General features: G+C 38.5%; 1 protein-coding gene across 1 annotated transcript in view; it reads left to right on the top strand.

The window, feature by feature from the left end:
- LOC143854138 (V-type proton ATPase subunit a2-like) overlaps positions 1–27,054 on the top strand; it is an 89,710-nt gene extending 62,656 nt beyond the window's left edge. Inside the window, exons 11-18 of the mRNA XM_077363944.1 lie at positions 6,376–6,529; positions 23,641–23,801; positions 24,167–24,373; positions 24,823–25,006; positions 25,098–25,181; positions 25,520–25,719; positions 26,282–26,341; positions 26,561–27,054. Of these exons, the coding sequence (XP_077220059.1) occupies positions 6,376–6,529; positions 23,641–23,801; positions 24,167–24,373; positions 24,823–25,006; positions 25,098–25,181; positions 25,520–25,719; positions 26,282–26,341; positions 26,561–26,762 (1,252 nt within the window). The 3' untranslated portion in view covers positions 26,763–27,054. The remainder of the gene's footprint in view (positions 1–6,375; positions 6,530–23,640; positions 23,802–24,166; positions 24,374–24,822; positions 25,007–25,097; positions 25,182–25,519; positions 25,720–26,281; positions 26,342–26,560) is intronic.
- Positions 27,055–27,607: the final 553 nt, after the last annotated feature.

Raw genomic sequence — 27,607 nt, 5'->3', positions numbered from 1 at the left:
TGTGCGGAACTGCACTCAACATTGAGGTTATCAATGCTGAGAATCGTGTTTGTTCAACAATGTACCATGTAAAAGGGCGGCACAGTGCACGAGGCTCCCGCCATTGCGGGGTCTGGGGAGGGCTAATGTAGAGGGCGAGCCTTGGCGCAACGGTAAGGTTGCTCCATTGTGACCTGGTGGTCACGGGTTCGAGTCACGGAAACAGCCTCTCTGCAAAGCAGGGGTAAGGCTGTGTACATTAGCCCTCCCCTCAACAATATACCAAATATCTGAATATTATTTTTTGTGAGATACAATGGTTCTTCAATTTCAAAAGATTGAATAATCATTGCCATTTCATAGCATTGAGTGCCCCTCAATCCAAAAGTCATGCGTTTCATTTGCTTGGAAACCTAAGCAAAGTGACCAATTATGCGACAAGGATGACAATACAGACATTTAGAGCGGTAAGGGTTCCAGTACCTCAGAAAGAGTTCACTGCCATAAATCTTTGTCAAACCCCAAAGGAAACCGAGTACATACCTCATTCAAAGATAAGATAGAGAGTACAATACGCGTAGGTTCAACAAGAAACGTAGGAGAAAAATAAAACTTAAACATCTCTAAACTTCATTCTTATAAAAGATATCCTAATCAAGGTTTTAAATTTTGGTTTTGGCCACCACTAAAACTGAAATATTTCGGTTTTGGCTGAAATATCGGCCGAAATCATGTTAAAATTATGATAATGGTTTCATTTTTTTTCTCTCTCTTAAATTTCAACCTAAATTTCTAAAATTTCGGTGTGAATTTCGGTGATTTAGTTGGAAAATTTGGCTATTTCGGTGGAAATTTCAGAAATTTCGGTGGAGCTTTTTAAAAGTTTGGTGGACATTTTTAAAATTTCGGTGGAAATTTTGTAAAAATGGCTAAAACCGAAATTTCAACCAAAATTTCAGTGACACTTAGAGGAAATTTCGGAATTTCAGCGAAATTTGAAATTTCGTCGAAATCTTGTAAAGAAACGACTTCATGTAAATTTCGTGATGAAATTTCGTTGAAATCTTGTAAAAAAACGACTTCATGTAAATTTTGTTTTAGCCTTGGCCGAAACCGAAATATTTCTGTCATGTCGTTTCGGCCAAAATTTAAACCCATGATCCTAATAAAGAGTATTTTTACACCATATATAGAGATCCTTTTCACCTCAAAATATTTTCTTTCCCAGACAAAAAGACACTAGAATATCATAAACAAGGTAAAGCCATTTAAGAATAAAAATAGAAATTTCTAATGAAACCTACCTGAAATCTCCTCTAAAAATTTCTAACTTAAATTGTTTATTTCAAAATTCATCCTTCCAAATTCAATGGAAATTTCCTCAATTCAAAATAAAAACTCTATAAGCTTCAAATAGTCTCATCCTTTTCTAGAACATGGACTTTATGCAATTGAATGAAAATTATAAATTCTTATACAGTTGCTACAATTTATGAATATTTTTTCTTCAAAGGTCATCCATACAATTTCTTGTTTAAAGGGCTGTGTATTTTCAATGTATCAATAGAAGTGTTTGATGCAGATGGGGCCCATCCTTTAGTGCCAAAGTGTTTTTTTATTCTAGTTATAGCGTGGGTTCTAAATTACACTTTTAAGTTTTTAAGTCATACATATATTATAGGTATTTTTCTTTAAGTTTCACATATGTTACTTACGTGAATTAGAATAAAAGAGGGCCCACTTCACTTTTGCGATACTATTCCATAGTTTTAAAACTCCCTCCACATCATTGTGGAATCCCCTGAGTCGACTCCCTTTTCTCTTTGCCGCTTCCACGTTTTGCCCTACAAAATTATGGCCGCATCAACCGAGTACTCAGCTGCATCAACTGCGTTCTTGGCCACATCCACGTTGAGTTGACAAGGATTTTTCTTTGCCGCATTTTGAGCTGCATCTGCATTTTTAAACATTGTACTATTCACATCACTCTTCATTGCATCATTTATGACACTATTCAATTCACTATTCATATAATGTTGTAGGGCACTTTACATAATGGTACTTTTGTCAAAAGTAGGGAGTTTGTATCGTAGGAAGTTCTAGAGTTCTTTAGGTTCTTTTCTTATATTTGCTGTGGGTTTTATATATAAACATTTCTCAACTTTTGGAATAACGTGGAAGTTAGGTCTAAATTTCAACAATAATTGCTGTTGGGTTTTCTGTCTACCTATTTCTTGTTTGTTCGATTTTCTTGGAGAAGAAAACACTCACCAAGATTGCGAAGATTTCTACAATAATTGCTGTTGGATTTTCTGGGGGTTTGATCTGTGGTTGTAATCAACCTGGATTAGATCTATATTTTTGCCCAAAATTTTTTTTTTTTTTTTGGATTGGTTATTAGTTGAAGATTAGTTGCTGAAATTTTCTGCTGTAATTTGAATTCTTAGTTGATTCCAGATTTGAGGTATGATGTTTATATCTGTAACCAACAGCTACCCATCAACTCTTTGATTTTTATTTTTGTCGTAAGTTGCATCATATATTGGTATTAGAGTGTAACTCATATTTTTCTGCATCATTTGGTATTAGAGTGTCAATCATAGATTTATTCTACATAATAGGACACCACTCACCCCTCTCACATTCCAAGAAACTATTTTCATGATATTTTTTACATTAAGAAATCTCCCGATCAATTTCACTATGGGTTGTCTATCATAGTTGACCTAGGAAAATAATGACAGCTCCCAGGGGTTCTAAGTGGTTTTGGTTTTTTTGAAGATTCTATAACCGACTTTAGAATGGAGTTTTCGCTCTAGATTTTCTTTAGGAATAACAATTTTCAATTTCAAAACCCCGTCGCTAAAAAGATTTTTTGTCACTATAACTTGTATCTTCATTGGGGAGGGAGGAAACTACTCCACTGCTGGACCGAGAAATGAGAGGAGCGCATTTCCAAATTATTACATAATAGATCATCTTAATCGATATCCAACCATGGTTTTAAATTTCCACTAAAACCGACACGAAATTACCGAAATGGTTCCGTTTCCATCCCCACCAAAACCGAAATGACCGAAATACATAAACCAAAATTGTAAGTTTAATAGTCGTATACTATATTAATATGTATTATCTAATTATATTTATACGAAGTGAATGCAAAATGTGGTGCATGCATTATTTATAAATATTTATATGAATTACATGAGGATGTTAACCATAGAATAAGAGCAGGTTGGTTGAAGTGGAAGCTTGCCTCAGGAGTTCTATGCGACCGTAAAATCCCTACCAAGTTGAAGGGAAAGTTTTATAAGACAACTGTGAGGCCAGCCATGCTGTACGGCTCAGAATGTTGGGCCACCAAGAAGCAGCATGTCCAAAAGATGACTGTAGCGGAGATGCGAATGCTTAGATGGATATGCGGCCACACAAGGTTAGATAGAATTAAAATTGAAGACATTCGTAAAGAGGTGGGGGTGGCACCAATTGAGGAGAAGATGAGAGAGCACCGCTTAAGATGGTTTGGACATATCCAACGTAGGCCTTTGGATGCTCCGGTGAGAAGAGGCGACTCGTGCCAAATTGATGGAGTAAAAAGAGTTAGGGGCGAACCGAAAATAACTTGGGTAGAAACAGTGAGGAAAGACTTGATAGCTACGAACATAACAGAGAACATGACCTTGGATATGATAGAATGGAAGAAAATGATCCACGTAGAAGAACCCAACTAGAGTCAGGATTAGAGCCGGATAGATTCCTTTCACATCATGAAATTTTTCTAAAGGATTCATTTAGCCGACTCCAACTAGTTTGGGACAAAAGCTTTGTTGAGTTGAGTTGAGTTTTATGAATTACATGAGAAATTTGGCAGGTACTAAATTGTTTGACATGCGCGACAATGCATGTCATTAGGTGTCTGATGTTTTTAAACCATTATGGATGGTTGTCTTGCTTATATGATTATTTGAAGTGTGTAATTGTGCTTATTGTTGCATTTCCTGAAGTTTCATCTTTAAATTCTATCATTTGCATATGTTTTCATACGTTTCATTTATTTTACAGGAATTCCACCAAAATTTCCAACAGAAACGTCTCCGTTTCCATGGCGCCTGAAATCGAAACTGAAACCGAAATTTAAAAGCTTGTATCCAACATATAATCAAGAGTTGTAGGGTATGTACATGGGGCAAACTGGTGTGCATCTCTTATGGTATGTAAAGATGCAATGAACTACCAATAGAAGAAATGTGATACTGACAACGAAGAGGAAGAAAGGATAAAATCTATACTGCTAACTTGCGGTAAGGTGTTCTGACTCCGGCCTTGAAATGAAAAAAAAGCAGACCAAACTCCCTTATCTAATGAAGCTCCATGGGAAGAGTTGGAAACTTTTCATACCAGAGATGGGTTTATAGACTGAAGTTTGTGGCGCTGACCTTTTTATGGCTGCTAGAAGATTCTGTGCCAAATTTGATACATTTGGATGTTGTGCACTGGTCTACTACTATCTCAGATCTCCAAGGACGAGAGGAGATAGTTTCACATTGTCAGCTCCCCACGGTAAGAATAAAATGAAATGAAGGCTCACCACAGGAAGAATAAAATGAAATGAAGGGTCTGGGTCATGGGAAACATGGCTCTATCGAGGAACATGATGGGCATGATCGAAAACCCTAGGCAGATATTGGGCACAAAAAGATTGTGGAGAATGTAAAATAGCTTAGAAGAGGATGGGTTAGGATACTGAGATCTAAATAGCCCACAAATTGATGGGACAAACTGCAGTAGCTGAGCCCATCGAGTGGGTTGCGAAATCATATCCCCTTGAGCCCATTTTATCCAGCTTGGCATAGGGGTCATTCATCTTATTTCTCTGCTGGAGTAGTATAGTTTTACCACATTCTAAAAACATCTTTAGCTGTCTAGCTAATATCATTTAGCCATTGGGAAACTTTCTTTGACAATTTTGACAATTCTCATGAAATTCGACGACAAGGCTATGACATGCAAGGAAATGAGCATCAAATTATAGCGCTTCTCTCGTTGACTCACTCACCTTCCAGATGAAATTCCAAACATCCATCCACTTCTCATCCTTTTCTATGATATAAGGTGACTTCTCCCTTTCTGCTTGTAGGAGCTACCCATACCATCATTGCCGTTAACACAAGTTCTAGTGAAGACTGGGGTCATATATCTCGAAGTTGCCAGACCATGGATGGTTACTTACAGTATGAAGTGACTACTGGATGCATAGTTGAGAAGATAGGGGACTTTGTTTTAGAGGGATCCATTGAAGACTTGGATCAGGACCCACCAAATCTCCTTTTAACGGCCCAGGGGCGGGGTGGGGGGGTGTGTGGCCTTCTAAGCTTCACATGACGGGGAGATCTTGGCCTCAAAATGACCTTCCACCCACACAAAAATAGTTTCTTTTCCATTAAAGGTGTTTGTAACTCATGACACAATGATTGGTCCTTCCTCATATCAATTAGGAGATACAGAGAGAATTTTCCAATTACATTCCTCCATAGGACGAACATTGGCTTTCTTTCAATTAAAGCCCACTCTCTCTCACGACGAACTTGGGATCAACATCCTTGTTCATAGACTTTCTTCCATAAGACGTAAACAACCTCATTAAAGGAAGGAGGAGGAGATGCGACCTTGGGGACATTGGCTTCTCTTTTTCCGTGAGAGAAGGCTTTAATTTCTCACGAGAAATTCTCAAGGAACAAAACATCGAGGACAGAAATGAAGAAAACTCAAATGACAGCTGCATGGAGAGACAATCTCTCATGGCAAGTATTTTTTCTCATGGTGATATGACAATTCCTGCAGGGTTTTTTATTTACCTTTGTATTTGTAAATTTGCTAGAAATGTTGTTCTTTGTGGGGGTTTTAATTGCTCTCTTGTGATGCAAAGGAGGAATACTATATATGGAATTACTTATATGTGCACTTATGTCTGTCCCTGTATCGATGCTGGTATCATACAATGCCTTACCATATCCTACATAGGAGGGAGCTCGGCTATAAACTTTTGATCTGGCTTTTTGTTTGTGCTTTGCTACCTAACTTAACTGGTTGGTTGGGTTATAATCATGGTTTTAAATTTCGCCCGAAATACCGAAATTACGGCCGAAATTTCGGATTTCGGTTGGGACCGAAACCGAAATCCATAAAGCCCAAAATTTCGGATTTCGTCCGACTTTCGGCTGAAGTTTGGGAAATTTCAGAAATTTCAAGGGAAAATGATTTTTTTTACCATTTTACTTTTAATCCGAAATAAACCGAAATTTAAGACCATGGTTATAATGCCATGTGATAAATGTCTATCCTGTCAAATTGCCATGCATATTCAGCTGATATTGAGCTTTTTCGTAATTGCAGGGTGGCTAAGTACCAAGAAGCAAATCCTGGTGTATACACAATTGTTACATTTCCATTTCTCTTTGCAGTCATGTTTGGTGATTGGGGCCATGGTATATGCTTGTTACTTGCAACAATGTTCTTTATAATCAGAGAAAAGAAACTTTCGAGTCAGGTGAGATACACAGAGCTTCTTGTTGCTATAATATATATGCTTCACGAGTTGAGAAATTCTAAGTTGTAGTGCCTGCATATAGACTACATTGCTATTATATCGATGTTCTGCTATTATATGTATTCCATTATCTTCACATGATCATCCATTTTTTGTTTTAATTTATTTTTCTTGATTGTGTTATTATATGTCATAATGTTATTTTATTATTTTACAATTCTATGCATGGTTTTAAAATTCTGTTTGGGTTTTGGTTTCAGTCACTACGGAAAAGGGAACATTTCGGTGTCGGCTGGAAATTTTGGTGGAAATCCTGTAAGAGGAAACATATGCAAATGATTGATTTTAAAGATGAAACTTTAGGAAATGCTAGAATAAGCGCCAATACACACTTAGAAACCAGCACATAAGCAAGACTACCATCCATAACGGTTTAAAAATATCGAACACCTAGTAACATGCACTGTCACGCATGTCTGGTAATTTATTAGTACATACAAAATTTCACATGTAATTCATATGAGAGAAAACGGTTTCTACACACAAGTGTAGATAAGTTATCTACACACTAGCTTAAAATACAGTGGAGGGCATATTGTTTGGGTGATCCAAAGCATTCATTTGATTGGCCCTCACATAGATAGGGTGTCCACAAAAAATCAGCTCCATAGGATCATCCCAACCCTACGATTTGTGGAGGTAAAAGGGACGTGTATAAACCTTCACAAATCTGTTGTACATAAAACATGCGCCACATTTTGCACGCAGTTTATATACATATAATTATGTAATCCATAGTAATATAGTATATGACTATTACACTTGCGATTTTGGTTTATGCATTTCGTTCATTTCGGTTTCAGTTTTGGTTTCGGTGGGATGGAAATGGAAACATTTCGGTAATTTTGTGTTGGTTTTGGTGGAAATTTAAAACCATGGTTGAATCCTGCATTAGTTGTTAGTTCCAAGCTATGTTTTCCGTGAAATATTGAGCAATCATAAGATTTTGTTTGAACATTAGCCATTGTCTTTTAATTTTGGAAAGCCCGCATAACATGGACTGTTGGACCCGAAATTTTACAAAAAGGGCATAATAGTAAAATTCCTTATTAAAAAAAGAAGATACAAAGAGAAAAGAGTGGTTACACGTGACATTATGCTTTCCGTAAAATAAAGGGATATACAAAAAAAAAAAAAAAACACTATATGAAAAGGAGAAAATTCCTAAATCCATTAAAGTTTAAACTTTCGCGAGAATCACCCACTTAAAAAAAGAGGTTACGTAACTCCCCACAAAAGAGGAAGTGATAGTGGAATCTAGGATAAGGGATGGGGTGGCACCCACAACGGCTCAAAAAAGAGAAAGTGGAGATCGTGAAATTAAAGATAAGGGATGAATTGGTAGTAACCAACTAGTCTAAGTAATCTCTATAGATAGAAGAAATGTCCCTTTGTGAAAGGCTCCGGGACGGATCCAATCCTGGCCAGAAAAAGGTATGCAAAGATGATCGGATCTGGACGAGAGGAGAAAAAGCTACGTGAAGAAAAGGAGAAATAAAGGTGAGAAGAGGTTACTGGCTAACAATGCTTTTGTCTTCTTTGAACTTTGAAGGCTTCTCCCAAAAGGTTCTAGAAAGGAGATAAGAAGAAGACCTTTCTCCTTCGGGAGAAAGCGGAAAATCCCCTTAGAAAATCTCTCTCTAAAGGTCCCTTTAGGATCTCTTTTCAGAGACTCCCTAAAGGGAGAAGACCTTTCTTCTCCAGGAGAAGAATGGCAAATTGAAGGCTCCCAAAAAGAAAGACGGAGGGAAATCCTTTTAGAGAATCTCTCTCTAAAGGTCCCTTTAGGATCTCTTCCCAGAGACTCCCTAAAGAGAGAAGACCCTTCTCCTCCAGGTGAAGGATGATAAAGATGAAGGCTCCTAAAAAGAAAGACGGAGGAAAATCCCTTTTGAGAATCTCTCTGTAAAGGTCCCTTTAGGATCTCTTCTCAGAGACTCCCTAAAGGGAGAAGACCTTTCTCTTTCGAGAGAAAGACGATAAAGACGGCGGTTTTCCCCAAAGATAAAAGACGGTGGTTTCCCCAAAAGAAAGAAGACCTTTCTTCTTCGAGAGAAAGAAGAAAATCCCTTTAAAATCTCTTCCAGAAACTTTCTAAAGGTCCCTTTAGGATATCTTCCCAGAGACTCCCTAAAGGGAGAAGACCTTTCTCTTCCGGGAGAAAGATGATAAAGACGACGGTTTCCCCCACAAGATAAAAGATGGTGGTTTACCCTAAAGAAAGAAGACCTTTCTCCTACGGGAGAAAGAAGAAAATCCTTTTCGAATCTCTTCCAGAGGCTTTCTAAAGGTCTCTTTAGGATCTCTCCCTAAAGGCCCTAAAGGGAGAAGACCTTTCTTTTGCGAGAGAAAGGTGATAAAGATGGCGATTTCCCCCAAAAGATAAAAGACGGTGGTTTTCCTAAAAGAAAGAAGACCTTTCTTCTTCGGGAGAAAGAAGAAAGTCCCTTTAGAATATCTTCCAGGGACTTTCTAAAGGTCCCTTTAGGATCTCTTCTCAGAGACTCCCTAAAGGAAGAAGACCTTTCTCTTCCGGGAGAAGGATGGTAAAGACGGCGGTTTCCCCCAAAAGATAAAAGACGGTGGTTTTCCTAAAATAAAGGAGACCTTTCTCCTTAGGGAGAAAGAAAATTCCTTTAGAATCTCTTTCTAGAGACTTTCTAAAAGTCTTTTTAGGATCTCTTCCCAACCACTCCTTAAAGGGAGAAGACCTTTCTCCTCCAGGAGAGAGAGGACAAAGCCCCAGGAGAAAGATGACAAAGACGATGAAAAATCCCTTCAGAGAGTCTCTCTAAAGGTCCCTTTAGGATCTCTTCGCATAGTCTCCCTAAATGGAGAAGACCTTGATAAAGACGGCGGTTTCCCCCAAAAGATAAAAGACGGTGGTTTCCCCAAAAGAAAGAAGACCTTTCTCCTTCGGAAGAAAGAAGAAAATCCTTTTAGAATCTCTTCTAGAGACTTTCTAAAGGTCCCTTTAGGATCTCTTCTCAGAGACTCCCCAAAGAGAGAAGACATTTCTCTTCCGGGAGAAAGATGATAAAGACAGCAGTTTCCCTCAAAAGATAAAAGACGGTGGTTTCCCCAAAAGAAAAAAGACCTTTCTCCTCCGGGAGAAAGAAGAAAATTCCTTCAGAATCTCTTTCAAGAGACTTTTTAAAGGTCTTTTTAGGATCTCTTCCCAAAGACTCCCTAAGGTAGAAGACCTTTCTCCTTCAGGAGAAAGATGATAAAGCTTCAGGAGAAAGATGACAAAGACAATGGAAAATCCCTTCAGAGAGTCTCTCTCTAAAGGTCCCTTTAGGATATCTTCCAATAGACTCCCTAAATGGAGAAGACATTTTCTCTTCCAGAAGGAAGATGACAAAGATAACATTTCCTCCAAAGGGAAAATGAAGAAAATCTCTTCCAGGACAAGGATGTTCAAGTATAAAGGATCTATTCACAAAATTCAGTTCTTCTTCAAAAAATCTCTCTTTCTGGAAGACAATTAACAAAAGTTGTATTTAGATAGGGAACTTCTTGATCAATAATCAAAGGTATTTTCTTTCTTCAAGAAATGTAATTAACGGCCAAATAAAGCCGTAAGTGTACGATCCCTACCAAAATTAATAAAACCTCTTCTCGTAACAGGGAAATTTGATCCCAATTTATTTTATGCGTGTGATTATCTTTTTCATGCATGTGAAATTTGTTGTGAACGTGGACACAAGTATGCCAATGTCTAATGCAGTGAACATAAGAATCCTGAAATAGCCACAAAGAGATATATCCATAGAGATGGGTGTGTAAGGGGTATGTGTATAATGTTGAAACTAGACCACAATCACTTATTTTTTTGGCCTGATTTCCATGTCAACAAGAATATATTAGAGGTGTTCCCTTTTTGGAAATTCTGAGAAAAAAGAAAAAGAAATGAAGCATCATTTTTTTTTGAATGGTAGCAATTCATTAATCGAGAAAAAGACAGAGATGGTCGATACAAAATGATAAAAGATAGCAAGAAAATAAAGAGGCCCACAAAGAGAGAAAAATAATGACTCTCAGGGAGGGAGATAGTCGAACAATTCCAATGCTTCCTTTCCCACTCCTACCTTGGCAAGACTATCGGCGCACTGGTGATGGTGGGAACCTTTAAGCCAGTGAATTACATTAAGAGAATCTCCTTCGACCACCACTTTATCCAAGTTATCTTTATCTAGCAATATTATGCCATGGTGCACTACACGCACCTCCACTTCGCTTGCATCAACAACCCCAATCGTGCCCACAAAGGCCCAAAGAACCGCCCCTTACTCATCTTAACACCACCAATTCTAGCAGGATATGGATTTCCTAAGCTAGACCCATCACAGTTTAATTTTGAAAAGCCAAGGTCAGAGGCACCCACTCCATCACAATCTTCTGCTTCTACTCCACACTTTCGTAGTATGGGTTCCTTGCTCGTTGTGGAGTTATCTTGTTCATTTTCAGGGAATGCACAAAGGAGTAAGTGCTCCAATTTCTCTCTGCACAAGACGAAGACGAAGGCTGCATAAGAAGCTTTAAAGCTAAGAAGCACGAGTACTTTCTGGAGGCCCACACACAGGTATCAGATGCGTTTCGGGTGAGGGTGCGCTTGGGTACTCTTTGGGAGCGTACTGGGTACGCACCCAAAAAACAAACAAAACGAAAATCTAGTTGGGGGTTTGGGTACGTGTCGGGTGTGCTTTGGTGATGTTATTGTTATTTGACTTTTCTGCAATTAAATTGTTTGAATTCTTTAACAAAATATTTATTTTTTAATTTTTATAAATATATAATAAAATATAAAAATATATTATATTCAGCGTACCCCCAACGTACCCATATCCTATTTTTTTAAAAACACGTATTCACGTACCCATATCGTATCGTAGTCGTACCCCGTACCCGTATCCGTGCTTCATTGCTTTGAAGCATAGGAGCCCATATACCATGGACAGCCCACCAATCATGAGGCTCTAAAGTAGCTCGGTCATTGATAGAATCAATGTCATTGAATAATTCAAACTTCATAGAGAAGTGGGCAAACTCCACATTAGCCTTCTTGCGATCCATTGAATTGCGAAAGTACTATTTGAGGCACTTTACCCTCCTGCATAAATCTCCGTATTCCTATATGGAGGAACTCGATTTGAACCAGCGGTAAGCCATTCTTCGCTATAATACCTTTAATAATAGAAAAAAATAATTTAGTTTCAAGTTAAAAGTAAGAAATAAGGTTCATAATAAATATAACTACTATCTAAATAAATTTAAAGTCACCTAAGCTTGGATTTAATAAATGTGCCAAGAAATGAAGTGAAGTGTTGCTCTTGTTTCAACGATCAACAAGAACTTGATGCACCACTTCATAAAAGCCAGACGACTCTTCTTTCCTTCATGCCTATATATTGGCGTCTTCACTATCTCAATCATTGTGTCCCACATATCATAAACCAAATGAAGACAAGGCTTCTTCGTGTCACACTCTCTAAGCATGTCATACATAGGAGATGTAAAGGAGAGTATGTACTCTATAGAATCCCACCAAATGTCATCTGACACATTCTCTTTCACAAATCTTGCTTTTCCGACATCATCCTCCTGATAGCAAGTCCATTTGTCACTAATCACCATTGCTTGATGACCTTGCTTTAAGAGTTTAAATCTCTTAAGCATCACAATAACACTTGAAAAGCATGTTTCCACAACGGAAAGCAACTTCAAACTATTAAACTCATTGCATATGGCTAATCTCATCGAATGATTCATGATGAAATTCTTGATTACCATGACATCTCTCACAACATCCGAGATCCAACTACATTCTTCATAGGCAACTTGATTTGATATTCTTCAAAGCAAGGTTGAGTGTGTACCACACACGCGGTACAAAAAAATAGAAGGTAATTGAGCTTCAACAAGTTGTCTGACCGCCTTGCAATTTGGAGCATTATCGGTAATTACTTGGACAATATTATCATGCCCAACCTCATTAATCACCTCCTTCAACAAATTAACAATGAAATATTTGTCCTTTGTTTCTCCCGAACAATTTATCTCCTTAAGAAACATAGGCTTGCCTTCCGTTACCGCCATGAAATTAATGAGAGGCCTCCTTTATGAGTCGCTCCATCCATCACTAACAATGCTCACACCTTTCTCCTTCAATGTGTCTCTAAAAGGTTGCAATAAGCTATCAATATTAGCCCTCTCTTTGTAATAGAGTTACCCCGGAGGCAAATAATCCGAAAGTGTATTATTGGCGGCAAAAGTGTATGAACTTGCATAGTATGGGTTCCTTATTAGGTGAAATGGCAAGCCACCGGCATAAAACATCCTAGCAATCTCGGCATGTAGTTGATCACTGGCCGCAATGTTGAATGCCAGTTGCACTCAAACTTCCACTTGCATTTGTCTTTCTCTTCTTTAAATCAGAACTTGGAGGGACAAACATACTCGTACAACCCAATGATCCACTACTAGATGATAGCGGCAATGGCACTTTCTTTGAAGCATTTTGCTTCATAATCTCCTTGGCTTCTTCCTCCAACCTTTGCATTCAAGAAGCTCACTCATTTTCACTTTAGGACATGCTCCGATTCCTTGTCCAGGTATCTTTAACTAGTATGAGTTATTAAAGTCTTCTGACAATAATTACGTTGCCACTTCACATTTCCTCCCCCATTAGGATCTGTAACATATCTAGACACATGCTTCCATAAAGGCTTCGAGACATCTTCATCACTAGAAGGTATATGTGATTGTGCGGCATTGGCATTAGCACCAGATGAAGACATTCTTAAATCTATTAAAAGAACAAAAACAATTTTAGTAAACAAAGTAGCAAACCCAATAATTGAAAGTTGAAACATATTATTTTGGGCTCAAAATTATACATAATTTTGACTCCAATAATCAATTTTGGGCTCTAAATCGGTTGTCACGATCTCACAAATAAACAGGGCCTAAATGTAATTGAGAGCCCCAACAGATTGTGGATTCAAAATTAAACAAAATTTTGAATCCAATAATCAGTTTTGGGCTCTCAATTGGTTGTCACAATTTTAAAAAGGGCCTAAATGTAATTGTGAGCCCCAAACAGATTATTGGACTCAAAATTAGACAAAATTTTGAATCCAATATCATTTTTGGTATCTCAATTAGTTGTCACAATCTAAAAGAAGGCCTAAACCAGTTGTCACAATCTTAAATAAAAAGGGCCTAAATAAAAGAGGCAGAGAGAGAGAGACAGAGAGAGAGAGAGAGAGAGAGAGTCGGATAGAGAGGGCCGTAGAGATAGAGATAGAGAGAGGATCGTAGAGAGAGAGGGCCGTAGAGAGAGAGACAGAGAGATAGAGAGAGGGTCGGATAGAGAGAGGGACAGAGAGAGGGTCATAGAGAGAGAGAGAGAGAGAGAGAGAGAGAGAGGGTGGTAGAGAGAGAGAGAAGGCCGTAGAGAGAGTGACGTAGAGCTGTTCCCAGCCAAAGAACATGGGTTTAACTTAGTTTAGGGTAGATGGTGGTTTTGTTTCATTCTTGTGTGAAGGGGTTATAGTGTGGTGCATATAATAGCCTATATGAGGGCGTTCTTGTTTTTGGTGTTAGCTAGGGTTAGTATAAATAGGGGTTTTTATTTTCTTTTGGGGGACTTTTCATTGTATCATATAAGAAGATTGTTCTTGCTGGGATTTTTTTCCCGAACTCAGCTGCCTATAGGGAGCGAGTTTCTATCGAAGAATATCGAGACAGAGCTTCGAGTGAGTTTCTGGGTCTTGTTTCTTCTCCTTTTATTCTTGCTGCGATCAAGTTATTGTTTCCTTTTGAATTCATAACTCTTTCGTCCTCACAATTCAAAATTCCTTTGAACCCTTATGTCTGATGTTGATCCATTTGTATTTCTGTGAATTTGCTTATTAGTGGAAGGATTTTGTTAGTTACTTGATGAGAATTCCATTTTAGTAAGTTTTAGTTTTCTTTCTTCTTAACTTTACTGTTTCAATGGGCAGTTTGCCATCCCGACTCATATTAGAACCCTAATTCCAAATGTTGTTCGACACTTCTTTCTAGCTCCTTGGGTCTAGGGGTGTAAACGAATCGAATTCGGAGCGGATATGGCTATATCCGAATTCGATTACAGTATACACTATCCGAATTCGGATTCGGATTCGACGGATATTTAATATCTATTACCGAATTCGTATCCGTCGGATATTGTTCGAATTCGGATATTATCCGTATCCGTTTATCCGGTAAATTCGAACATTTTATTGCAACACTTTATCTTTTTTCTCCTACTTACTCGAATGAATTTTCCAAACCTTAAAACTAGACCTCTACATTCTCTTCACAAAATTAACTCTCAAACCCTAAAATATATGAGATCCTCTTCTTCCTTTTAAAACAAAGGCAAAGAGAGAGAGGGAGGCGATGGGGATGGATGATAGTGTTGGTAGTGGTCTTTGGGTTTTTCCTTTTTTTTGTATATGATGGAATGAGTTGGGGCTATTTTGATGGAATGGGTTTGGGCTATTTTTGTTTTTATATTTTTTTTCTAAAAAGAATATTCACTTTTCTTATAGAAACAAAAGATAGTGTGTCATTACTAAAAATAAATATTAATGATATTATTAATAATAAATAAAAAGGATTTACTTCTCGGATTCGGATGTTAAACGGATCGGATATACCATTTACCAGATTGGCATCCGCTAAGAGCCGGATATCTCATAAACGGATTCGGATAATATCCGCTTGAAACGGATTCGGATAATATTCGCTTTAAACAGATTCGGATGCGGACGGTAATCGAATTTCCGAATATCCATTTACACCCCTACTTGGGTCAACAAATTTGACTTTTCATGGGAGCTGTTTGAAGTCCATGAATCAGCCTTGATGGAAAAATCTCCTGACCTTCCATGGCATCGAGCCCTCAACTGTGAAATCCCACTTGTAGAAATTCCTATTGAATGGTATTGTTTTTCCCCCCTAACATTAGAGTTGCTGTTGAATTGAGGATATTGTAAAATTTTTAAGGGAATGGACTCAGCCACCCAATAAATCCGAAGAGTTTAAGCCTCACCAACCATACAAGTGGTGTTTGTGTATTCAGTTAATTCCAATGGGTGAGAAGGCATTTCACTCACATATTAAAAGTTTCTTAATTCCTAAGGCTATAATTGGTCTATGATACATGTTTTGATAGTAAAACTTCATGACAGCAAGCTGCTCATGTATGTCACTATCGCATATGGCATGTTTATGTTAATGTCTCCTTACTATTTTGAAGTTGAAACCTCAAGACATTGGGCTACTAGCTTTAGCAGTTTGTTAACAGGGTGTTCTCAGTTCATCCATTGAGTTTTCCCCTTGAGGGACCACCAGCTAGTTGATTCATTTATGGTATAAAAGCGTCATTTATTGGCTGTTTGAAAGCTCACTCTCTTCTGACATATTGGAACTGAACATCTCCGAGCTTCGCCCTTCCGCTGACTTGCCCTGCGTCAATTTGGTATCAAAGCATCCCTTCACATAGCCCTAACGTCATATGGTATCAGAGCATCCCTTCACCTAGGTCTATATCATATGGTATCAGAGCTAGGTTGCGGGAAACAAGTTAAAGATTTCAAGGAAGATACGAGCTGGTCTGTATTCCAATTGGTTGAACTAATCCCAATTCCTTAATTTCAGCTTGGGTAGAGGATTTGTGAGCTAGTAATTTGAGCTAGATTCAACGGCAGTCAGATCTGTGAAACACCATTGCATGTGTGCCTCTTTCTATTAACTACCAGCCCATTTTCAGCTTCGTATATCTCCAGTTTTCTGATTCTTATTCTAGCTCTGCCTGGAATCAGCAATTTAAGCTGACTGCAAGATTATAAACTGAATTTCTATTGCAGGGTTCATTTGTGAGTGGAATTCAGAACTTGCCACAAACTGACTGCAAGATTATAAACTGATCTTCTGTAATCTGTTGGGCTTGGAACCAACATTTCTGAATCAGGAAATTTAATTCCAGCAACTGGCCTCTCAATTGTCCTTGTTTGAGGACAGGTTATCACCATCAGGCTGGATATGACAAGTGAAACGAATAAAGTTCCTACCCATGCCTACTCAACCGTGAATTTTCTCATTGGTATAATGAAATACAGGTGTGACAATCCAAGAGGGGGGGGGGGGGGGGGGGGGGTGAATTGGTCAATTAAAAATTTTAGGCTTAATTAAAGGAGATTAAAAATTAATCCATTTAATTAATCACTAATTAGTTTAACCCTTGTTCAAATAGGTATATCAATAAACTCTAGGGATTAAACTTTCTAATCATGCACATTTAACTAACCCTTGTTCGAATAGATATTATAATGCAATTTAGGGTTTAAACATTTATCTTAAGTGCATTCACTAACCCTTGTTCAGTTAAAGCATAAACATAAGTAAGGTTAGAGATTACCAATCACCACACATGAGAGAGAGAGAGAGAGAGAGAGAGAGAGAGAGAGAGAGAGAAGAGCAAGCATCCACAAGGCACAAGATTTATAGAATTATAGTGGTTCGGTCACAACTTGACCTACTCCACTCTTCCAAGTTTATCTCGTTGGGATCTCCACTAAATTGATGAAGCCGTACACCCGACTCCTTCATCTCCAAAGGGAACAAATCCTTGCTTTTCCATTCTCAAGGGCCAAAGCGAAGCCCCTCGCGCGAAGCCTTGACATGGGAGTCAAATCCTTGCACATGATTCACCTTTCTTCACGGGCCGAATCGGAGACCATTTTCTTCACCTTTCTTTACGGGCCGAAGAGGAGACCCTCACATGAAGAACAAATAAAAAGAAAAACTCTCTTGCCTCTTAATAGGCGAATTACAAAGTTGAAAGCTCACAATCACTTCAAGAATATACAAATGTAAAGCCATATGGAGTGCCTCTTGATAACATGTAGAAATGGAAGATCAAAGAGGTTTTTAGCTTTTGAAATAAAAGGTTGAAGCTGAAAGAGAAATGTGATTTGATCTTTCTCTAATGTTCAAAAGCTTGTGGAGATAGGTTTTAATCATGTATATATAGTGTATTTGAAAATATGACCGTTTGGGGTAAAACTGTTAATAAATGGCTTGAAAAAGTCAAGCAGAAAACGCCCCAACGACTAGTTTGCTTGACCGCGGTGGTCGACCAGGGTACAGCGGTCGTCCGCCCCTATCGAGCGCCCTATTCTATTTTCAAATTTCTTACCGTCGTGGTCGACCGGCTACATGGCGGTCACCCAGCAAGGCCTTACTGTTTGCTCAAAAAATTTGGCTAAAAAACCTATCCCGGTCGACCGACCTACGACAGTCGCCCGCCCTAGACCAAATTAGATTGTTCTGTTTGAAACAGAAGCGCATCCGCGGTCGCCCGGGTTAATCGGGTTGTTAACCCGGTTGACCGTCCCGATAAAATTCGAGATGGCCTGGATTTCCAGGTTCCATCCCGCGGTCACCCGGCCTAGCCCGGTCGACCGGCCCTGAGTGAAATTCCATTTTAGCTTTAAAATCCAGGGGCTTTTGGGCAATGGTCTTTGGGCTTAAGTCCAAGGTTTTCAAACACATTTTTGGGTGTGTTGATGGTTTTCAAAGATGTAAAATGTTAAGTATAAAAACCATTTGAAAACCTTTTGAAAATGCATTTAAACATAAAATCAAGAGGACTCCAAATACATTTTAAAAATAAGAACCTTGAGTCTTCTTGGAATGTCTTGGCTCCTTTGCACTTTCTTGGAATTTTTCGGCTTGGGTGAACATCTTGACCTTATCTTGGCTCTTGTGACATCCTCCAATCTTCACTGCATGTAGTGAGGTGTCACCAATGGTATGTTCAGCTCCAAGCTCTTTCTTGACACTTGCTTAGGAACTTGTGGGATCTTCATGATGAGCTTCTTTACTTGAGCATCTTCAAATGAGGATGACTCCAATGTAGGTACAAGCTCTTGGTTCCTTTGATCCTTGATCCACAAGTCATGTGTTGTGAAGAGTTGTGTAATGGCGATTATGACATGAAATTCCTGTATAAAACACAACACCTCAAAGCAACACATCAGTCTATAAATGCTAATTAATTTGGTTTGCTAGCTTCAAAACAAGAAGGGAAGATGAATGATTAACCCATGGGAACCCTTGGGCTTACATATAACTTCAGCCGCCATACATTAAGGACTGAAAGAAGATCGTCTGTTATAAAAAATAATGAGTTCAGTTTCTGCCAGGAAGGTTGGGTGGTAGATAGCTTTTTGGTTTACTAAGGAATTGGACAGGTTCTCTTGAAGTCTAGGCAAAGTTCCAGTGCCAATCAGATTTTCTTCAATTGCAATCCACCAAGTGGAGTTGTTGCCTTGAATTTTCTATTGCCACTTCAAAAGTTTGTATTCAAATGTGCTACAGCCTAGTAGAAACACAGAGATAGTGTTTTTTTAAGCCTGTCAGGAAGGAGAGCCACATACTCTCTTGTCATGGCTCCACCTTATGTTCCAAACTTTGAAGGATACAGCCATCATGGTGATTGTGAGATTGAGTGTTTATGATGGATTGACGCCCTCACTGCATATCACACATACTATGGTTGGGATCACCGAGAGACTTTATGGTGTGCCAGGGAGACTATAACACATCATGCCAAGCATGTGTGGATGTGTTGGGACAGTGAGCGCCTTGCATTTGGTGACCCTCCGATCTGCAGGTGGGAGGAGGTGCGTGGCCGGTTCATGAGAGAGTTCACACCCAAAGCCTATCGTCAAAGGTGTGAGAAAGAAGCCTGTCGCAGAAAGTGTGAGGCTGAGATAAAGGTTTGCGTAGAGGACATGAGGTTGAATGCATTGGAACAAAAATCTACATATCAGGAAATGTAAGCTGCATTGAATGTGGTGAATAGCCAATTAGCTAGAAAGCAGGGCCGTAGGGCTACTCCTTCCCCACCATCACATGATGATGCTAGTAGCAAAGAGGAAGAAGTAGAGGTTGAGCGTTCGACTACCATTGATGGACTACTTGTAGAGTTTCCAGAGGTACCTATTACGGAGGATCACATTGATATAGAGGATCATATTGATACCCTTACTTCTATTGAGGGGCAAGTAGAGCAGATAGCAGTACCTTATCATGAGATAGAGCGGACAGAGAGTGAGGATGAGGCAGTGGATGGTTATGATGAGCATGATGTGTTAGCAGAGGACGACCCAATGTTTGAAAAGGAAGAAGAAAAGTCAGAATCCACCTTGGCAGTGGTGCACCATGACATTCTACCTGATCATGGAAGAAAGTTCTTATGGCAGATACCATTAGCTTATGAGGAGAGTTATACAGAGGAGAATTTTGATGACGTCCAAGACAGGAATCAAGATCATACACCAGAAAGATTAATCTGGTGGTGGGATGTGAAACCAGGAAAAGAGCAAGGCCAAATGACTGAAGGAGCCCGAGCAAAGGGCCTTGCCAAGGAAAATTTTGTGTTTGATCCTGGCATCGACATCACACCTTTGGCTGAGTAGAGGGATGACATCCCTGCTTACCCGATGACCCGGGTCTATACCCCTTCTTGTAAGAAGAAACCGAGCCTGAGGACAAGCTCTTTTCTAAGGAGGGGAGTCTGACGTAGAGTGGGTCCCAACCAAAGAACATGGGTTTCACTTAGTTTAGGGTAGATGGTGGTTTTATTTCATTCTTGTGTGAAAGGGTTATAGTGTGGTGCATATATGAGGGCATTCTTGTCTTTGGTGTTAGCTAGGGTTAGTATGAATAGGGGTTTTTATTTTCTTTTGGGGGACTTTTCATTTTATCATATAAGAAGATTGTTCTTGTTAGGATATTTTTCCTGAACTCAGCTTCCTATAGGGAGCGAGTTTCTATCGAAGAATATCGAGACAGAGCTTTGAATGAATTTCTGGATCTTGTTTCTTCTCCTTTCATTCTTGCTGCAAGCAAGTTCTTGTTTCCTTGTGAATTCAGAACTCTTTTGTCCTCACGATTGAGAATTCCCTTGAACCCTTATGTCTGATGTAGATCCATGCCCATTTCTGTGAATTTGCATATTAGTAGAAGGATTTTGTTAGTTACTTGATGAGAATTCCATTTTAGTAAATTTCAGTTTTCTTTCATCTTAAGTTTACTGGTTCAATGGGCAGTTTGCCATCCCGACTCATGCAGTTTGCCATCCCGACTCATATAACGACTCGAAAATCATATGTGGTTTAGAACCCTAATTCCAAATGTTGTTCGACACTTCTTTCTAGCTCCTTCGGTCAACAAATTTGACAATTCATGGAAGCTGTTTGAAGTCCATGAATCAGCCATGGTGGAAAAATCTCATGACCTTCCATGGCGTCATTGAGCCCTCAACTGTGAAATCCCACTTATAGAAATTCCTATTGAATGGTATTGTTTTTTTTTCCCTTACATTTGAGTTGCTGTTGAATTGTGGATATTGTAAAATTTGTAAGGGAATGGACTCAGCCACCCAATATATCCGAAGAGTTTAAGCCTCATCAACCATCCAAGTGGTGTTTATGTATTCGATTAATTCCAATGTGTGAGAAGGCATTTCATTCACCTCTTAAAAGTTTCTTAATTCCTAAGGCTATAATTGGTTGATGATACATGTTTTGATAGTAACACTTCCTGACAGCAAGCTGCTCATGTATATCACTATTGCATATGGCATGCTTGTGTTTATGCCTCCTTACTATTTTGAAGTTGAAACCTCAAGACATTGGGCTAGTAGCTTTAGCAGTTTGTGAACAGGTTGTTCTCAGTTCATCCATTGAGTTTTCCCCTTGAGGGACCACTAGCTAGCTGATTCATTTATGGTATCAAAGCGTCATTTATTGGTCGTTTGAAAGCTCACTCTCTTCTCTCAGATATATTGGAACCGAACATTTCCGAGCTTCGCCTTGCCGCTGACTTGCCCTCCATCAATTTGGTATCAAAGCATCCCTTCACCTAGCCCAACATCACATGGTATCAGAGCATCCCCTCACCTAGCCCTACATCAGAGAGAGAGAGAGAGAGAGAGAGAGAGAGAGAGAGAGAGAGAGAGACCCGGAGAGAGGGAGAGAAAAAAACCCCTACCCCTTTTAGGATTTTAAAGTAAATTTAAACCCCCGCCTTTTTCCTAACAAACACCCCCTTTTTTTAAGATTTTAACTCGCCCCAGCCCCCCTTTTTTCCTCGGGACTACCCTAACACCAGGAAAATTGGTAAATACGTGTTCGGTGAGCACCCCAAGCGCACCCGACACGTCTCAATCTTTAAATTTTTTTTTTTTTTAATTTTTTAATTTGGGTGTGTACCCAGTACTTACGCGAGCGCACCCGACATTGGTGTGTGGGGTTGTGGAGAGTACCTGAGCTTCAGAGCATGGCTCCATAAACCGCTACACTATTTTAAAGCTAGAATGAATGTCCAACCAGCACCAATTGAGGAGAAGATGAGAGAGCACCACTTATGATGGTTTAGGCATATCCAACGCAGGCCTTTGGATGCTCCAGTGAGAAGAAGTGACTCGTGCCAAGTTGATAGAGTAAAAAGAGGTAGGGGCAGACCGAAAACAACTTGGGTAGAGATAGTGGGGAAAGACTTGAGGGTTAGGAACATAACAGAGAACATGAACTTGGATTGGAGAGAATGGAAGAAAATGATCCATGTAGACGAACCCAACTAGTGTCAGGATTAGACTTAGTCAATTTGAGCCGGGGAGGTCCTTTCACCTTCTTCATGAAAATTTTCTAAAGGATTCATTAGCCGACCTCAACTAGTTTGGGACAAAGGCTTAGTTGAGTTGAGTTGAGTTGAGTGAATGTCCAACCAAAAATTTGGTAGACATCTACAATGAATGAAGGCGTTGTTCCAGTGTCCTTTGCTTCCTTGCATAGATTACATTAATAGGCAAGCACTAATTCATTTTCTTTGAAGCATATCACATGTATTTAGCTTTGCAACTAGTGCCTTCCAACAAAAGGCTTAACACAAGAAGGAATTAGGGCTCCTTATACGTTTTTGACCGTTCAGGATTGGTAGATGCAAGGTGAAACAAAAAGAAAGATTTTTCGAGAAAAACAATGTCAAGGGTCATTTATCCAAATTCTCTTATCTAGAGGAGGAACGTAGACACCCTCTACAGACAACTAAAGAAAGAGGGCAATTGATGTCATCTTTTTGAACAACCACCAAAACTTCTGCAGCTGCCTTAAGACGCCTATTGGAGCTCCAATAGGCATGGCAGAACGGGAATCTCTTAACACCTATCCTCTGAAAGTTTGGTTCTCTTCACCTGAACCCAACCTAAAGCCCCTTTATATAACTTGAACATGACATTGATGAATTTTTTGGTAACATTATGGGAACAAAACATTAGACACAAAGGACCATTTAAAAGATGGAATTATGCCCACGTAACATTGTGTCTTACACGCTTCAGTAAAAAAGAGGTGACTAGAAGATGGGACAAAAACATTGCTCTATATCTGTGATGATTGCTCATAATTCATTACCTTATAGTTTCTGGGGATAAGTGATAAAGCATACATTTCTATTAGTGTCACTATTTATCCTGGTTAAGCTCTCTGAATATAAGTTTCAAAATGGGTTTGTCTATTCCCTTGTTCCTTCATAATGCATTTGATGTTTTCTTATGCTTTTACATAATCATTAAAAGAAGAAATCTGCATCTGATCTGATTATGCTTACAACTTAGGGCATTTCGTTACTAATATGTATCACAGTATAAAGGTATGACACTTTAAATCATGCAACTGTTAGTTCCTTAGTACATTCATACATTCATGCTTAATGAGGAGTCCTCTTTGAAAATTTTAGTGTCAGTTGTTTTCTTTTGGTACAAAGCTCTGTTATATCCCTTAATTTCCTTTATCTTTCGCATGGATCCTATGTTGCCAATAATATGCGTCGTTCCACTTTGTGTCCATCAACTATTATTATTGTTATTATTATTATTTTTTTCAATTTTGTATTTTTTGTTCTTCAGTTGAAGGTTTGGGCTTATTGAATCCTTATTTTTGAAACAGAAACTTGGAGACATTATGGAGATGACATTTGGTGGGCGTTATGTCATTTTGATGATGTCATTGTTCTCAATTTACACAGGGTTGATTTATAATGAGTTCTTTTCTGTCCCATTTGATCTTTTTGGCAAGTCTGCCTATGAATGCCGTGATGCATCCTGCAGGTATTGAACACATTTTTTGGATTTGCTTCATCACTAGGACTCTTCCATTGCTTGGTATCCCTTCTGTCAAACAACCAATTACTCCAAAAGCTTAACCCGTTGGAGACGGTGTTATTAAATCTTTTATACTTTAACACTTCCCCAACGTGTGGCCCTTCTTTTTAGGGTTGGCCAACATGTGGCACATGTGGCCCCTCTTTCGGGTTGGCCATTAGATATGGATTTTTAATATCAAGGAGTTTTGAACCCAGAACCTGTATCTATGATACCATACCAAACAACCAATTACTCCAAACGCTTAAGCCTTTGGAGAAGGCGTTATTTAATCTTTTATACTTTAACATATTATTTTTTACTCCATTCAGGGATGCTTCTACGGTAGGCTTAGTGAAGGTGCGTGATGCTTATCCATTTGGTGTGGACTCTAAGTGGCACGGTAGCCGCAGTGAATTGCCATTTCTCAACTCATTGAAAATGAAGATGTCTATCCTTCTCGGGGTTTCCCAAATGAATCTTGGCATTATATTGAGCTATTTCAATGCGAAGTTCTTTGCAAATAATGTGAATGTATGGTAAGTTTGATCCTAACTTGGATAGTCATTCACACGCACACATGGTATCCCAATTCTGAAAATACTATCAAACTATATCTTGATTTGGAAAGGTGTAAAAAATGCCCCCTTGTTTTATATTATTCTTATTGCTGATCTCGAGTTACACCTAAAGATATTTGGCATTAAATGGTTGGACGTTAGGGTACTTGATGAAACCATCTATTGATGCGTCTTTTCTCTATTATTTATAATTCTAAAACCACTTTATTTGAGTTTTGTTTTCTTTTTTTGCAGAATTAAGTCTAGATGTTGCCCGTGTTTGTTCAATGATTCCTATTAAATAATGTTGAGCTGATTTTCCCCAAGTTTATATGCCTGCAAGCCATTTTTGCTGGGCTTTGGCTTTCCTCCAATCCTCTCCTGTTAAAGTACTAATTCACCTCTAATTCTTGTAATTATGATTACAGGTTCCAGTTTGTTCCTCAGTTAATATTTTTAAACAGTCTCTTTGGTTACCTTTCCCTCCTAATCATTGTTAAGTGGTGCACTGGTTCAAAAGCTGATCTATACCACATAATGATTTATATGTTCCTAAGTCCAACAGATGATCTTGGTGAAAACCAGCTTTTTGTTGGCCAGAAAACACTTCAGGTGAAATTTATATGCTTACCTCCTATAATTTTTTTTCACATTATTCGTTCTGGCATTCTACTCGTGGTTGCCTTCTCATATATATTACCAGATTGTGCTACTATTGCTGGCCCTTGTTGCTGTCCCCTGGATGCTGCTTCCCAAGCCATTTATTTTGAAGAAGCAACACAAAGAGGTATGCTTATCACTCTTTGTTAAATTGGTTAATAATTTTTACCATGGTCTTAAATTTTGTCCGACACACTGAAGTTTTGTTTGGCTGAAATTTCGGATGTCGGTCCGGACTGACACCAAAAGTACCAATTTCGGGATCGGTCCAGATTTCGGCTGGAAATTTTGGAAAAAATGTAATATTTTAAATTTTTTTCCGAAATCTACCTTTTTTACAAAATTTCGTCCGAAATTACCAAAAATTTTGCAAAAAATTCGGATTTGGCCAAAATTTCAGCAGCCAAAACCGATACCGAAACTGGAATTTTAAACCTTGATTTTTACATGTGTTGTTTTCTTCAGAGGCATCAAGGCCAATCCTACACCATGCTTCAAACCACGGATGCTGCTGACTCCTTTCAAGTGGAGCATGGTCATGATTCCCATGACCACGAGGAGTTCGAGTTTAGTGAAGTTTTTGTACATCAACTTATACACACCATAGAGTTTGTCCTGGGAGCGGTCTCCAACACTGCTTCATATCTTCGGTTGTGGGCTCTCAGGTATAATACTTATTTTTTTTTGAAATTTTTTCTTTCAAAAAACTAATTTTTTTTGAAAAGTAGGTATAATACTTATTATATGCATACTTTCTGGAGTATATCTTGAATGTTATAGCCGTCTGTCACAAATATCATTCTCAGGGATTTCTTGGCAAGGGAAATCTCGGGATATATTATTATTTTTATTTCGGGTTTATATTGGGAAAAACAATAAAAATAAAATTATTTAAAAATATATAAATATATAAATTATCCAGATAATATCATGATATTATCACGGTATTTTATGATAAAAATGAAAATATCGCAATATTTTTAAATCTCGAGATTATTTTGGGGTTTGTCGTTTTATCAAAATGTCGCGATAAAAACGTGATATTTTGAAAATATCGGAGATATTTGTGACATATATAGCCATTCCTGTGCATCATATAAAGTGTCTTTTTGCATTGGCAAGCAACTGTCATTGATTGGATATCATGAGAAAATCAAAAGATAAATCTGGTTTTTCTCTCTGTTTTTTATAACTAGAAGCTGCTAATCATCTGTTTTGTTTGTCCAGTCTTGCGCATTCAGAGTTGTCCAGTGTATTCTATGAGAAGGTTCTACTTCTTGCTTGGGGGTAAGTGCTGTGACTTTTTAATCAAATTCTGTCCCAGCAATAACGGGTGGAAATTGGGTCGATTTTTCGGAATTCGCTTTGAGCTTTTACATTAAAATCGGGTTGGGTTTGGGTTGATTCCAATTCATTTTTTAGCAAAAGCTCAACCAGACCGAACCCAAGTTGCACCCCTACCAGCAAGGAAAATGACTGATTTTGCAAGCATTGTTTTCTGTCCAGGTTCAACAATGTCTTTATCCTCATAATTGGCATCATTGTGTTTGTTTTTGCAACTGTGGGTGTTTTGCTCGTGATGGAAACATTGAGTGCTTTTCTCCACGCATTGCGGCTTCATTGGGTAGAGTTTCAGAACAAATTTTATGAAGGAGATGGATACAAATTCAACCCGTTTTCATTCGCATTGCTTGGAGAGGATGATTAATGGATCAACATTCCTTAGGTGTTAACGCGGGTGGAAGTGTTTTAGAAAAGGCGATTTGCGTAGAAGGTAGAGACAAGGGCTTCTTGCTGTGGGCATGCAGCATACAAATCCTTGCTCATTCTCTGTTGTTTATGGTGGAAATAAAATCCCTAGCCAAATGTGGTTTGGTTTGTTGGGTTTCTTTCTTCTTTGCATTGTTTTCAGTCTTGGAAATAATATTGGTAATGAATTGTAAGTTAAAGACTATCATTTATTTTGGAAGAGAATGAAGGCATGCTGAATTGTTTTGCTACTTCCCAGGGTGACCATTTTACATCAACTCCCCGTCTGACCTTTGATTATTTTGTAGATAAGGCTGATGAATCAGAAAAGGTGAAGAATCTAATCTTCAGATGGTTAAAGAACACAACTTTGACTGACAATAAACCACAGTGAACTGATAGTTGAAGGTTTTAGTGCCACTTCTTCGTCCAGGGAGAATGAAAACTATGTGTCAATTTATTTTAAAGTACACAACTTTGATTGACAAGAAACCTATGTACTGATAGTTGAAGCTTTTAGTGACACTTCTTCGTCCAGGGAGATTGAAAATTATGTGTCAATTTATTTCAAAATCTATATTGCAGATCTGAAACTAACTTGTGCCAAATTTTTTCAAGCATTATGTTGAAGATCGAAAAATATCTTGATTAAACTTATGTAAATGCTGGCAAAATTACCAAAACCCTCATTGACTAAAAGTTTCTTAATGAGAAAATCCTCGCTATCGAATAAAATCAGTGGCTATTTATCAAAAAATGACTGAATTTTTTCTTTCTATTGTACTTTTATTATCTTGGGAGAGA

The sequence above is a fragment of the Tasmannia lanceolata genome, unplaced genomic scaffold (genome assembly GCF_043159265.1).
Source record: "Tasmannia lanceolata isolate RefF3 unplaced genomic scaffold, GAP_Taslan_0.1 ptg000020l, whole genome shotgun sequence".
Lineage (NCBI taxonomy): Eukaryota > Viridiplantae > Streptophyta > Magnoliopsida > Canellales > Winteraceae > Tasmannia > Tasmannia lanceolata.
Note: the sequence above shows the minus strand (reverse complement) of the source record. Positions and strands in the feature narration are given on the sequence as shown.